The 15203-nt window shown below is 45.2% G+C and overlaps 4 protein-coding genes across 4 annotated transcripts, besides 1 other annotated feature; 2 read left to right on the top strand and 2 right to left on the bottom strand.

Annotated features, from left to right (window-relative positions):
• Positions 1 to 1159: 1159 nt before the first annotated feature.
• On the top strand, positions 1160 to 1449 carry NFIA_100420 (uncharacterized protein; the record flags this gene model as incomplete). Its single annotated transcript, XM_001262301.1, has 2 exons — positions 1160 to 1232; positions 1307 to 1449. The coding sequence occupies 2 exons, from the start codon at positions 1160 to 1162 to the stop codon at positions 1447 to 1449; spliced, it is 216 nt and encodes a 71-aa protein (XP_001262302.1).
• A 4141-nt stretch (positions 1450 to 5590) lies between these two features.
• Positions 5591 to 5959, top strand: NFIA_100410 (uncharacterized protein; the record flags this gene model as incomplete). The annotated part of the gene is made up of 2 exons (XM_001262300.1): positions 5591 to 5660; positions 5754 to 5959. 2 exons carry the CDS (start codon positions 5591 to 5593, stop codon positions 5957 to 5959), a joined length of 276 nt encoding a protein of 91 aa, XP_001262301.1.
• A 4368-nt stretch (positions 5960 to 10327) lies between these two features.
• Positions 10328 to 10962, bottom strand: NFIA_100400 (uncharacterized protein; the record flags this gene model as incomplete). The annotated part of the gene is made up of 2 exons (XM_001262299.1): positions 10328 to 10390; positions 10516 to 10962. 2 exons carry the CDS (start codon positions 10960 to 10962, stop codon positions 10328 to 10330), a joined length of 510 nt encoding a protein of 169 aa, XP_001262300.1.
• Positions 10963 to 11205: 243 nt separating this feature from the next.
• Positions 11206 to 11247: a microsatellite.
• Positions 11248 to 13357: 2110 nt separating this feature from the next.
• Positions 13358 to 14559, bottom strand: NFIA_100390 (uncharacterized protein; the record flags this gene model as incomplete). The annotated part of the gene is made up of 3 exons (XM_001262298.1): positions 13358 to 13948; positions 14076 to 14365; positions 14445 to 14559. 3 exons carry the CDS (start codon positions 14557 to 14559, stop codon positions 13358 to 13360), a joined length of 996 nt encoding a protein of 331 aa, XP_001262299.1.
• Positions 14560 to 15203: the final 644 nt, after the last annotated feature.

Genomic DNA, 15203 nt, shown 5'->3' with positions numbered 1-15203 from the left:
GACCCGGCTGGATGGCTCGTCAACATGGCGGGGCCGATTTCGGCGTGGACGAGTCGTTGGTTACCTTCAGAGTCGACGACGCCCGTGTCACGAGTCATTTCGGAGAAAGCATAACACCGCTGGGTGGCAAAGGCTTCGGTAACATGAGTGTGAAGATGGAGGAACCCTATGCTGCATGCTAGCGAGGTGTATTAGCAGCACTCGCAAAGACCCCGCTCCCCCTAGTTATGAGACACATCACCCAGCTCATCTACACTCACCCAGTAACTTTGTGGCCATTGCACATAGAGCGTCAAGCACTCAATGGCTTAGATATGGCTTCACCGTGTTTATAATGCTAGCTTAAGTACAGCTGAGTGGATGGTGAACCATTTTTCCACAGCCTATGGTCGTATGTGCTAAGTATCCACTGCGAGAGAGCAAGAGTCTGATATGCAGTGCAAACAATATTAGAATAGCAGCTACTATAGACTCAGGAATAGAGATAATATCTCCTTTGATCTATTATGCTTGACCTTTACCGGCTTCGAAATCACGTTTTTCTTTTATGGTCCAGCTCTTCTGAAGTAGCCGAGCTATAGTGATTGCTAGAGATAGGCTTTACTGTCAACTACCTGCGATAAGGGGACTTGGATCCATGTAGTCCCGTCGTGACACTAGTATTCAATACTTTGGCTTTTCTGTATTTTTGGCTACGGGCTAGGCATCTGAATTCTGGACTCCTGCTTCATTTGACGAAGCACCTGCATAGCCAATTATGAGCAAGCCAGAGGTTGACTACTTAGGAGGTTCCTAGCTAGCAAGGAGTTATTAACTTATTAAATAGGCTACAAGTCATTGCTATGATTGTAAGGTTTTAAGGGAATATAGATTTACTAAGTAAAATATAGGTATTATAATAATTAGAATAAACTACTTAGTTCTTATTTCGCCCTGGCACTTCAAGTGGGAGGGTCTGGCCTACTAGTTCGACTCTATATGCGCGTCCACAACCGCGGTAATACATTTGGCCTAAATGAGTCTACAGTCAAAGGAAATCGGCATGGCCGTTGCAGGCACCGCCAACGTCCTTAGCTACGCCTAGTTATTCAGTTGTCTCAGCAGATCTGGCTTGTTGCTAAATACGGGCAACTGTCAGTCGTTTCACGGTGATTCCTTCATGGTGGGAGGTGTCAGCGCAAACTTTGGCTACATCGGAACGCCTGGACTGCTCATATGGCAGAATGGTTCATGTGTGTCACCACTTTCCAGAAGGACATCGACCCACCACAAGCAGGCATATCCTATACTCTCCCCAGATTTCCAGTTCTCCAAGGCCTGGACGTTCAAGCCTTTCTGGAGGCCAGGATATTTAGCAAGGCAGATAAGCCGAGACGGATTCTTCTCAACTCTGACGTGCCCGGCGGCAACGCACACATGGTGCTGGAAGTCAGTACTCAGTCGCTATGAGCAGCGCGCCGCAGACTCTTATCTAGCCATATCATTATACCTTTTAGACCAAAGGCGTCCTACCAGGAGAACAGGCACAGACTGGCGGAGTGGCAGAAGGATAATTTGGCTTCTACTGTTAAAAAGGTCGCCTACACAACCGCGGCAAGATGGATGCACCACCCTTTAAGATCAGCCCGCACGGTGGTCTCGGGCTCAAGTGCTAATCACAAAGCTCAAGGCCTCAAACGCGCTGCTTCGTCCTCATCACTACTATAGGGCTCACCTTGTGACTTTATCTTCACCAGGAACTATTCCTACTCTGCAGACATGGACTGCATTTTATGAGACAGCTGATGTTTTTTGTGAGAGCCCAGTGAGTACGGCTTCCCCCATATTCCTAGACCTCATCCCTGATACTGGCATCAACATAACCACCAAGACCATGGTAAGCAACTAACTGTGATAAATAGATGAGCCCGTTTATACTATCCTCGCCGCGTAAATTCGCTTGTGGACTAATCTTCTCTTCAATATTTTTGGCTACAATGTTTTTGGTGTTCTAGCTAAATAAGATGTGCTATACTCAGCAACTTACTTGTTAAACCTTAATCAACTAAGGTACTAGGACCTTTTATTGCTCCAGATTAACGGGACGTGAAGTTATGAAGCTGGTATAATACAGAGAAATAGCATTAAGTGATCCTACTTTACATCATTATCCTACTGAACCCACATCCGCCCTGTACTTTCGTGGCTTCTTGGCTGGTCAGAAAGTTGCATATTTGACAGTAGACATAAGGTACATTACCTTTGCCAGGATACACATATCGTATTAAAATCAACCTTTAAGATAGATATACGATGCTATATGAAGAGAAGTTGCCATCATGGCATTGTTTCAGTTTCGTATCCTCATTGAAAACTCGATCCGTCTCGGAGCCACGTTTGGGTGCCATGTGGGATAGTGGACTCTCAGTGCCCAAAACCCTAAGTCTCCGTATCTCAAACTCAAAAGGACCCTTTAATGGTCAGGTGACGCATGCTCGCTGTTAAAACATGGTGGATGGGCTGATTAGATGATAAACTTTCTTGCGGAAAAACTGCGGTTCAGGTTGGAAATTGGCTGGCTACACCCCATTCCTTGGGTCCACATAGTCCAACGGTCTAGCCACAACAGCGAGTCCTCCTTAACAATTAAATGTACACGTCATGATGCGATATCGAAATTCCACAGCAGATGTGGGGTCTGCCAACGGTATATATCAGAAGGAAAAATACTTATGAGTAGCTATGATTGCAAGGTCAGAGTTGCTTTGATCTCACAGTTGCTCCTAAGCTGCTCTATATATCCCTTCCAATGTAAGCTTTATCTGCCTATAATCCGTTTCTACTTTCCATTAGAGGAAATTCCAAAATCCTAGTTCTACAAGATCAATATACACTAACTTCTTCCTTTTCGGAACCATAAAACAGCTACCTAACTGCGATAAGGGCTACAAAACGCCAAAGGGTGACAATAAGAACCTATTGTTCCTTGTTTCGCTATCCTGCCCGCAAAGCCATCACGCAATCAAGCAACCAGTCGTACCAATCTAAGAAGGGAAAAAATGGAAAATAAACTGTGTTCTCAATTAGCCGGCCGGGAATCTCCAGCTCCTGAAAGCCAGACCGCTGAACAGCAGATCCCTTTTTGCTGGGGTAGAATACCTCGCAGCTCGCAACAAGAGACGGAGATTCAGATCCAGCAAGCATCCGGCAATATCAAGCCGTTCCAGTTGGAAAGTAACCCTATTCATCCTCTTGAGGGCCCTGAGATGGCGAAATACGCAGGTGACAAAATTAGGCGTCTGTCTTATTAAGGTTGTTAACATGGCTGCTTTTTTTAGTGCAAGTTATCATCTTTGCAGAAGTAGGCTCCCTAATGGTAATTTCTTATTATTCTATAGTAGGATGATGTTCCGCTAGAATAGGAAGGGGCCGAAAATCATTTTAAATCTTCTATTTTTCCTCCTTAATCGGGGCCCTTTCCAAGTTATCATCACCTACACCCTACAACATACTAGGCAAAGGTCACTTGCATATATGGATTTATCAGTTCAAACAGAAGACACTGCTGAGTGAGAGCTGTGCTTATAAAGTGCTTATGAGTAAAAAAGCTATCCAGAAAAGCAACAATGTTCCTCCAATGCTAACAGGATATTCAACTCATCATCTCAAACCAGGCCAAAACCCCCCAACCCCCACCCCCCAAAAAAGGAAAAAAAGACATTAGTGATTTCAATCCAAATTAGATTAAAATGAGTCCTTCCTCTCAGCAACACCCTCGCAGTTGATAACCAGCACTGACGTCAACTGCCGCTCAGGCCTAGGAATAAGCTACTCTGTTGTCAAAACCTGCTCCAAATCCACCGACGTCAAACTAAAATGCCAAACCTGCGGCGAATCAGTTTTCGGCAACTCAATCTGGGACAAGACCGCAGACTTCTGCTGGCTGCTTTGTGAAAACCAGAACAAATAGGTATGAAACTAATACATGCGACAGCGCACAGCGGCAGTGGCAGGGGATCAACAGGCAAAGGACCCGATCTCATAAAACCCGCCAAGAAGGAACTCGGTCTCCCCTATGTCTGGGAGAGCGGTGGCTGCAAGGGTCCGTCTGGTGGTGGTTTCGTTTTCTCGGGTTTAAATAAGTACTCGATTTGTCCGGTGTCAAGGGTTACAATTCCTCGTGTGGCTCAGGATCAGTATGCTCAGAACTAGGGAAGAGTGTTTCTAGGTCCGAGGCGAAGGAAGGGATTTGCTTTTCTGAGCTACTGAAGGGAAGTGTAGTTCGGAGGTTACTCGTGTTGGGACCATCATAAAGGATGGGTTGATGATTGATGCTGGGAAGATGGGGACGCCCATGAAGGAGCAGTTGATTTGGACAATTAATAATGGGATGTTACAGGACACGAGTGGTGCTAACGAGAGTAGGGTCTGGTAGATATCTTCAACTGTTGGACTGTCTAGATGGAGAGCTGGCCGTGATGGTGTGAGTATGTTGCTGTAGATTTGTATTATAGGTGTTTGGTTCTATGTAAATGTTGTTGACTTTCCAGATAGGGTGAGAAAGGATGATGATGTTCAGGAAAGAAGATCGGAAATACTCTTGCTTTGCCTTTAATTAGAGCAACGCTACTTTGTATATTCTCAACCTTCTCCCCTCCCCCTCCCCCTTCTCCGATGCGACTTATAAATTGACCATCCCAGAAAAAATGTCCCCATCTGAACTTACCCTAAGCAACGAAGGGGAATGTGCATCCCAGTTGTGGTGATCATTTTGATCACTGACCCCTAGGCAAGGCTTGCACTTCAAACTGCGTTGATGATGATGAGTAGGCTGATGGGTGAAACTATGATGAGACTGGAAAGGTCTAGGACGTCAGAATGCCTGTGATGAGAGCGAGGCAACTGAGTAACTGCTTAACCAACTCGTCAAGTTTCTTGCCAAGTCAGACGGGGTGATGCCCTGGGAAGGTTGGGACCCTAGACTATCGCTCGCTCCCTACAATATTACTGCGAAACATTGTCTGGTCAATTTTGTGTCTTGGTAGATCTATATATATATCATGCTAGCCAATGGAATCTATTATAGCGTTGAACTGGTGCCAACAGGGGCATTAGTTTGGTTTCATCTGTTATACTAGGTTTAGTATGATCTGCTCTAAAATACTTATTTACTACTGATATCATATCCCGCATGGTGTTTCTTAATCTAATTCCCACTGAAAATACATGGATTGGCGATCAGAGTAGTGCTGGTAATTGGCCTGTTAACTACAACATTGTTATAATTGATCGCCAGCTTATGTTCCTCCTCTGCTTCGGTGCATTATACGGAACATGATGAGAATGGCAGAACCCAATCTGTCAGGGGGTTTTCTTTCCCATAGTTTCTCTGCAGAATGGACATGGTTGCATTATAATTATATAAGGTAGCTTTCACAACTGTTCTGTCTTGTATTTAGCTGACTTGCATTTAGCCATTTTTATATTGCTTCTGCAGAAGCCTGCTGTAGAAAAGATATAAATCTCCTTATTATTTCTCTGAACTCCCTATCTCAGCACTTGGACCCTCAGTCCATTCCTTCCAACCCCCTCCTGAAGACAAGATTCTAAAATGACACCTCGAACATCCATCGCAAGCCTCGCGTGGTTGAGCGGCATCCTCCTCCTCCTCTTAACACTAGGTACTCTGGGCTCATGTTCCCTCCCATCAACCTACAGTTGGACATCAACTAGCGCTCTCACCCAACCTAAGTCCGGCTAGACTGCCCTTAAAGACTTCACCAACATCGTCTACAATGGCCAGCGCCTCATCTATGCCTCAACAACAGACACATCTGGAAACTACAGCTCAATGAGCTTCTCCTCCTTCACCAACTGGTCCGACATGGCCTTAGCAAGCCAAAACCCTATGCACTCAGGGAATGTCGCCCCAATACTCTTCTACTTCCGGCCCAAAAACATCTGGATCCTAGCCTACTAATGGGGTCCGACATCCTTCTCCTACAAGACATCTAGCACAGAAGCCTCCGGCAACAGTTAGTAATTTGGAGAAATAATGATGGCTAAGTATTCCTGTGCCAGCTCGAGCAACCACAGGCTGAAAATTAGAGGAAAGAGACTGTAGCCAGCGGTAAGGCCGCCACTATGATAGCGATGTAGTACTGGTCGAGGGAGAGAGAGTAACTGCGCCTGAGATGGCTCATTCAGGCTCTTAGGATAGAGCACATCCACAGTGATTATATGGGCGCTAACCATTTTATAGCCGACGGAGATGATAGAGAATGCGTTAAACTGCGACAAGTCAGTCGCACCGAAGGTCAAGCATCTATTTTAAAAGTAAATGGAGGTCTGGTCTAGTAATTAAAAAGGCTGCGCGTGAAGAGTAAAGCCCTTATCTGTATATATATTTAACTATAATTTATCACTCACTTTATGTATGTCGGGAGCGAAAGCTAGCTAAACCTTCTCTAATATATTAGTTAAACTCGCATTCTCGACAGAAGAGGAAAGTCAAGTAGGTCCATAGGGTGTTATATATTAGGCAACCATTCCTTTGCAGCTACCGCCTGGCACAAAGCGACGATGAGGTGCTTAATTACTTCTGGTGTCTGCTCCACAAACCCATATTAGTATCACACCAAAGTGAAACCATGCATTGCCCTAAGAACAGAAAGATAAGCAGAATCATTTCTCAGACTTGTCCGACTAACCTGAACAGGCACCTGTTAAATCCAGATGGTAGTTAGTTAGTTAACTATTTACTTCTGCTGATTAAGTGCAACAGCCCCTGCCGAAAAGACCTGCCCAGAATAAAGTTAAATTAAGCTAACTAGTGGGGCCCGCTGGACGGCCCACTTCCGGCCCTGAATGTAAGGTTAATTAAAGCTTATAGGAGTTAAGGAGCACCTCCAAATGGGGAAGGCTTAGACGCCATGACTCAGTGCATAGTCCTCTTGGTCTTCTTCCATCTGTTCGCATTCCCACTTCCATGATTTTTAGTAATAATACTGCGCTCGCGGAACCAATGGGCAGTGAATAACACAGCTCCCCAATACAGCAGCAGAGTGCTAAAGCCTGCAATGCTTATGCTTGAAAAAAGGTAAGCCACTGTCCATTGTGAAGAACTTAGCTATTTAGATTTCTCTAGCCCGCACTAAAATAAAATATAAATTAAATTTCTGTTATAGCTCCATGTCAAGGGTAGTGACGCACTTGTTCTCCATATGGGAGTGCCTCCCAGTACCGTAGTAAGAAGACATTGGATTTGGAGTTTATAACTAGAGGTTGCGCCCCTCCATCCTGTTTGAGAACACAATGCCACAAGCATGAGGTCTCTATCGCAGACAAGTATGATACATAAGAGGATGACACACTGTGAGTTTAAGGCACAGTATCTACATGCATGCGTGCACAAAAAGTGTTATTGATGGTTCATTTCAGATTCATTCCAGGGTGGGAGTGTTATTACAGAATTGGGCGCACTATATGGCATGAAGTTAATATCACTGGGCCAGCTTAGTAAGACTTAAAGGCTGCTACCTCTTGCTTATGGATAATTTATTGATGGTCCCCTGGTTTATTAATTTTGCTCTTCTTTGACGATCCGCATAAGAAGATGTGTACCTAAGAGATGGAATAGATATTGCATCAGACTATACCTCCTAGGGACCGAGCAGCGGTGGAGAGTTGGCTGGCTGTGAATCTGGTTTGATTACAGCCTGTTCCCCTCAACGCGGACTTTCTTTCCAATCTAGTCATCGGACTGTGGAGACGTGTATATTCTAGCTGTGGAAGAAAGCTACCTCGTCTACTTGGGCAAGCATAGAGTAGAAATAGTTTGCGTGGTGTATGGCTCCTCAGATTTCTTAGCTACATTGGTATTCAAATGCCTTTATGTTTTGATGGGACTTAACGCCCCAATCCATGGTACTGAAGCAGTACTTCCCAGCCAAGACCTCTAATTTGGCCCTTAAGGAACATTACAAAGCTATAACTTGCTTTCAAGGAGAGATAAATTAGATCTAACGCACTCCTTAGTCCTTACACACTCTTTCTAACCATTATCCTGCTGGCTCTGACGCAAATTACTGATTCTGACCCTAGGATTATGGCAAACAGCATTTATTTGGTGCCCGCATCTTGATTAACAGTATGCTCCAGGTCACATTTATGTTGATAACTAAGGACCCTGTTATTCAACTCTGCCTGGGAGTTTATCTGTACTGGGATATGTGCAGTTCATTCTTGGTGGAACCATATGAACCACGTCCACGGGGTCTCAACTTATTTAATATATTACTTGCGGTGCATAGGATGGGTGACTAGTACTATCTAATGTACAGAACATGTAGCTGGCTACTTCTTATCATAGTAAATGTCAGATGATATTGCCGACAGATTCATAATATGCCACAGAACCACCCCTCATGCGGGAAGCCATGCTAGAGTCCTAGCTTAGTACATGAATGACAAGCCCCCCAAATCCCGACCTGGGCTACTTATATGAAGCGTTCCGCACCCACGGGCTTGTTTTCCTCTATCAATCTCATGCACACGCACAGAGAGGTTGTCCTATAGATCCAGATGTAACTGGAGCATAAGAGTCTTTAATCCTATAGTATGCTAAAAAAAATAATCTGCTATCTAATACTAATTCCTGCGTCCTTGTACTACCTTAATTTTCAGTCCCTCCCCCTTCTCTCAGCTAGATCTAAATTAACTGAATTGAATCACTTCCTGCATGATAAAGTGCGCAGCAGACTGTGTGCTATCTACTCTTTAAATTGCCTCCCCGCAAATCTAATGGCCCTTCAACTTATTGAAGACCTCTGGGATGTCTAAGACAGTGGTAATCCCTGCTTCTAGCTATCACACATGCTGCAGAAGGGTTAGCAGTTACTTCTAGCATGAGGCATATTTTGTCAAATCTATGCTATTAGTCCTTTTGATGTACGCCCACTATTCTCTGAGGGCTCATGAAAATACTCTTCTAACCATGGCGCAGAGTACCACTCCTCTATACTTTGTTCTTTGCACAACCCTAGAGGACATGTCAGTCTGCTATTGAGAATATTATTGTGCATAGTTAAATTACTCAACACTTTTCTTTTTTTAGTGATAGCAGTCAGGTCGGCTAGTCACCATATTCCGAAAATTCCTCTAGTCAGTCCATCAGAGAACTGTCATATAATATCTACTAAATTACCTACACAGGCTTGCCTTATGATCACTATGCGTTTCTCATCAAGGCAATGGCGACCAGTCCGACCATGTCTTCCAGGATGTCGGAGACATCCAAAATGAAATGACACATGGCCATAACCGAGCAAAGAAACCAGACGGGTCGGCCATTTATCAAAGCGAAAATGACGAACTGAGGGAAGATAAATGACTCGGCCTGTTCAACATCCTTTCATGCTCCAGCAGGTCTCTTTCGCGCGTCCTATACTGAAGCACTTCTTTGGCTGCATGGAATACTAGCATTGCTTTTCGGTTCTTGTGCCGGAATTGAGCTCCGAGCGCGCACATAGCTAGGAGGATCTCCGGCTCGCAATCATCAATCGGAAAAGTTGGAATGTGTATCATCGGGTAATGAGGGTAGAACCCGTCGAAGAACCCATTCCCTAGTCGTGGCAATGAATGACATGACGGTAGATTGTTAGCCGCCTCAGTGGAATGGGCCTGGCTCAGTGTTTGGAGCTGGCGTTCCCGATGTTGACTAGTGACGGTCAGGATAGCCAATGTCAAAACGCAAAATTCCGCTGCAATCCACGGTCAGCGTGCGAAGTCTGCCGCCATCGTACATTGGGAAAATCTTACCAACGGCTTCTCGCTCGGTGGGTAACTTGCTCAAACATTGATCATCACCTGAAACATATCCCTCGAGTGGCCGTGTAGTGGATGGAGCTGACTGGGCGTTGAAACTGGACTCTCCCGCAAAGATCTGTGTGATGCAAGGCTCAGTTGGGAGATACCATTCATTGTTTAGACTTGTGTTTTAGGCCTAGCTAGCCTGCTAGGCTAGTCACCCTACCCCCTTCTGAAAGGTCTGGTCAGCTGTTAGCAATGAAAGATAAGGAGATAGACTATCTTATAAGGTTTATCACCTTATTAAGGTACATAAGATATCTTACTTATAGAGAACTAGCCTAACATCTTAACCCTCTATTGGACTCCTTTCTGACAGATGTATCGCCTTAACCAGGCTTAACCTGGAGCTAAAATATTATTATCAATACTGTATTGATTAGCTTCTTGCAGTTGCATGACAGTCTGGAAAAAACCTAGTACACCAGAAGATACCCGTACCATGGCATGTTGCGTGGCACAAGCCACCAAACAGATTTCTTTACTTGATACTAGTAACATGACCAGCAAGCACTTCGCCATCTCCAAAGTTTGGCACAAGACACTGTAAAATAGAGTCAAGGCAGCTGCTACACCTCAGGAACAGCATAGTTATGCAGCCTGTATATGATCGAAGATGGTACTGTCCTGCATAACTAGCGCAACTTTTCAGTCCTCATTGAAAAATACCTTGATGCTATCCACAACTGCGTCAGCACCATGAATACGGTCCCTGCCTTCAGCTCCAATCCATTCTCCATTTCCAAGGTCCTCTCCTTTAATTATGTTCGGTTCACCTCCCTTTCCACCAACCTCATAGTGGCGGCGCTTGTTTGTGTCGAACTCAATTGCGTCGACATAGCCTTCATTGTGTCCCGCGCGGATGGTCATGGAAGTTATCATTTCATTATCTCCGAACTCGAACGTTTTGTGGATATTGGGGTTCTTTTGGCCAACCAGCGGGCCTGTATAGCCATCATCCCAGGTGAATTGGAATCCATTGACGACATCATAGCCATCATAGCTCCGTCCCCAGGCGTCAATTTTTTTGATTTTGTGGGCCCCATGTTCGGCCTTGTAGTAGCTGCCCCCATAACCACCGTATGGGCCGTCTTCAACACGTTGCATGGTGGGCATGATGTTATGCAGATGCTCAGCAATACTAAGGAGAAAATGCTTATTTGTTTATGGGTTTCGAGATTGCCTCAAAAGACAACAAGATCATAGATGATAAGAGACAAAAGTGGAGGTATAGACAGAGAATCTTGTTCTATTATATAGGTCCTAGCTAGATTGAACCACTTTCCCCAAAAACATCTAACTTTAGTGCTGCATGTCTATGACATATCAAGCATACAGTTCCCCAAATCATGCCACCTATTTTCTTTTCTTGTCTTTTTTCTTTTTTTTTTTTTTTTTTTTGGTTCAACATTGTCTACACATCATACTCTAGCGTCCTGGCGTCATGATGATTTGCTCGATGTTGTCACAAGCACAAATAAAAATGAAGCCAAATCCATAATATGGACGGATTTAGGGACGATCGACTCTATCTAAGTCTAGACCTCAGAGAGAAGCTTTATTTCCATAAACATTGTTGGCCTTGACTGAATTTGTATGGGCTAGATCGCTGTAGGCACAAATAGAGCTTTCCTATAAAGTAACAACAAAGTATGCTGAGCAATCTCAGAACGCGCGAATGAAGGAACAATATAGGACTATCCATTGCCGTTTGCGAATATCTACTAGCAGACAGGCGTTTTGAGAAGTCTCTCGTTATATAATTAAAGCGTCTTTTTGATATCATTGACTAGCCATAGGGTTCCATGGCTGAGGAATCATGAACACAAAAATGTCCTGGGAGCTCCTGGTATTTTCCAGTTCCTCGTATCATGGAAACTATTATTCATTTGAATGATAGTGTTCAATTAACTATCTATGAATTCTTTGTACATTTTCTGCGGAGTGAATTTCAAGTGAGCCTACCATGGAATGTTACATCTAGCCCCGATATCCCAGTCGAAGCAGCCATTGTTACGTTTGTAGTAACTGAGTCGCCTTCGGAGTATTGTTGCCACAGAAGAAAGCTCAGGTTCCTTCAAATAATTGTTCTTGGTTATAGTGTCCTTCGGTGTAAGGATCACTGGTTCGTATTCCGCATCTGGGAGTCAAGGTTCCGGCAACTTCCGCTGACAAAGTTAAACACCTAGCCAACAATGCATACCTCTTGGATGGGCTTTTTCCTTCCCAAGTCATTTTTCCTTTTGAACTATTCCACTCCCTGGCTCGTGCTTAAGAAGATATATAGTGGAAGATAAACAGTGTTTGGTGCTCTCGGGCCTGCTTACATGCTTGTGCCATTGTATTTTCCCATTACGGAATATATAGTGATTACTGATTGGATTTTTTTTTATTCTGCTTTTTCGGAAGGTGCCCCAGGAAGAATTGTACTTCCTGGGGAGTAATCCTGGTGAGAAGGAATAAGGGGGATATGTCCATGTCGCTATAGGTGCTATATACACATCATCACATATAGTGGGCTTCCTGAATGGCATGCCGTCAAAGTGTCTAATAATGGCTTCCTGAGACTGTAGCTCTAAGTTGACTAAGTCATGTACTGCTATATTCCCATGAATCTTGTATCACAAACGCAGGTCCTGCGGCCATATTCTTATGATGTTATTATAATCTCCCTCTGAGCCTACGAGCACGCTTCCGCGGTCCCTGTCAGGAATTTGACTATGGGGGCCATCACCTTGCTATCCAGTAACTGCATTAGGGGAGGGCTGCCCCCTAAGTAGTCTAGAAGGGAGCCTAGATCTGCTATTCTAACTACAAAACCGATATACACCTATTAGGCTATTGGATTAGTCCTACTAAATACTAACTAGTTTTACTAGGGTTACTACTCCCTACTAGGGCTATATTACTTCTCTAGCTAGATAGTCTAGGGTTCTAGGCTATCTAGATAGCGGTAACCTGATCCCCCAGGGGAGCCCCGCCCCCGGTCGATGTCTTCCTATTTAATTGTATAAAGTTATCCAGGCATATACTATGCTAATAGTGGCAGAGGGAACATGGATGGCAGAACGTTGGCAGGTGGTGAAGGAAAACCAAAGCGACATCAGGAAACCCCAACAACCAACTGAGGGCAGAGAAGATCGGTCGCAGTGCAGCAGGTCATGGACTGGCGACAAGGCTGTGGAAATGTCTAATCTAGCTTAAATCTTATTATGGAGAATGGGGTTAGTCCAGTACCAGTGCTTGCTAGGCTGAGTGGGTAGTAATAGGGCAGGAGATGCTATTAAGAGGAGCAGATAAATTATTAGGCAGAGGAGGCTGTGTTCTAGAGGTGATTAAAGTGACGGTTGACTTAATAATTGGAATGGAAGATGAGAGGATGGGATGGGAAGGAGAAAATACGAGTATGAGTGATACTTTGTACTCTGTGCGATCGTCCTGGTCGAAAATGGAGGGGACCTGGATATGGGATAATACTCCCTTCCAGTAACATATGTAAATCATTCCACATCTATTTCGGCCCCTTCCCGATAATCTCCTCGAGGAAATCAAACCCTTCCCTCTGCAACCACCAAGTCTGTGACCCGACCTTCATCGTCGCCGCAAATGTATGTTCCTCCCCAGGAACCTCGGTCATCCCACACTTCACACCTGCCTCTTTCAGCCTCTTAAAATACTCGCGGCTCAAATCAATAGGCACCAACGTATCCGCCGTGCCGTGCACAATATACGTTGGTGGAAAAGTACTCGAAACAGTCTGCGCCGGGTCAACCTGCCTGTACTCCGGATCAATGCTTTGACCCTCCGGGTAGATTGCGGAAAGTACAGTTCCGGCCGCGATTTGGGTAAATGCGAATGCGTCGCGTGGTTGCGAGAAATTTGGGCCCTTGGATGCGCCGGACTCGATTTGACCTTCTAGCGAGACGGAGCTATCTGTCGGCACGGGTTTTTCGGCGTAGACTTTGTTGATGAAATCGGTTGACAGGTTGGGGGGCAATTTAGCTCCGACGTGGGGGAGTGGTTTGGACCAGAGCGGATCGTTGAAATTGACTGCGCCGTAGAGAGAGAGGAGTGCTTTTGGTGGTTTTGGGGTGTTGAAGCCCTGTTCAAGTTAGCTTGTTTCTCTTCTTTCTGACCCAATATACCTTTAGAATGCGTTAAACACATTGAATGCACAGCAAATCCATGAACAGATACTCTGTGTATCACGGAAGTTGAAAGGAACATACCAAGCTCAACGCCAGATGCCCTCCAGACGACGTCCCAAACGCAGCAACGTTCTCCAAGTCCGCACGGTACGGCCCATACTCTGCCAGAAAGGTGCCTAGGTGCCCGGCATGTATCCATGCCAGCAAATCCCGGATATCCTGCATCGGGCCCTCCAGCAGGTTTACACCCGGACACAACCGGTGATTCGGAACGACCACGATCCAGCCCCGGTCGAGGCAGTCGTTGACCTGGGGGATGGAGACCATACGTGAGTGGCCGAGCATGAAGGCGCCGCCGTGAATGTTGATTACTTTATTAATCAGCATTCCTTCGAGCATAATTTACGACTGCTAGATGACCCTATACTCAATTGGGTTAGGGTTACTCACCGACAGGATATTTCTGCGGGGTTGCCGAACCCGACGGGGGAAGGTAGATGTCCGTCGTGATCTTGCTGCCTTGGACCTCTTTGTATAATGTCGTTAAAGGTTTATCGATAGCCATGGTGGATGCTGTATTGCTTCGACTTATGACCTACGGGTATCACGGGCAGGGTTAACGGATAACGGTTGAGGAGGGACAGTTTTATACTGTCAGCAAAGCTCCAGACTTGGGACTTCGGGAATTCCGGGCGGGGCGGTCGGAGACGGATGGATTGCGGGAGGGCTAGAGAAATCGGGAAAGCGGTTCTGAAAGAGTAGGAGGGGCACAGATTGGGTTCACCATGTGCTTTGCTGTACATCACAATGCCAGCACCCGCTCAGGCAGGTTGTCCCAGAGGTTGGTTACCCTTCGGGGGCAAGTACGGCACCTGACAGGAAGATGGACAGTCGTTGATGAAACGGATGCAGACTGAAGTAAAGGGCTAGACCGCTAGAGAGGTGATTGTGTTTTCAGATAGTGCTTTTATAGGTGTAGACTGCCGAGGAGAAACCATCTTCAGATCTATACCCCAGATGCGGCCTGTCCCCATGAGCTAAGTAACTTCCCACCCTACACTAAAGATTACTGCTGAGTAACGTTAATTAAAGGTGCAGTTATCTTTCAAAATACTTATAGTAATTTTGACTCTCACTTCAATACAGGCTTGAGTTGATTGTCCCCGGACTGGCAGTATGGTGTGGTGTAAATCATTATGAATTCTACAC

This window comes from Aspergillus fischeri, genomic scaffold (genome assembly GCF_000149645.3).
Source record: "Aspergillus fischeri NRRL 181 1099437636262 genomic scaffold, whole genome shotgun sequence".
NCBI lineage: Eukaryota > Fungi > Ascomycota > Eurotiomycetes > Eurotiales > Aspergillaceae > Aspergillus > Aspergillus fischeri.
The sequence above is the reverse complement of the archived record's forward strand: the minus strand, read 5'-3'. Positions and strand labels throughout refer to the sequence as shown.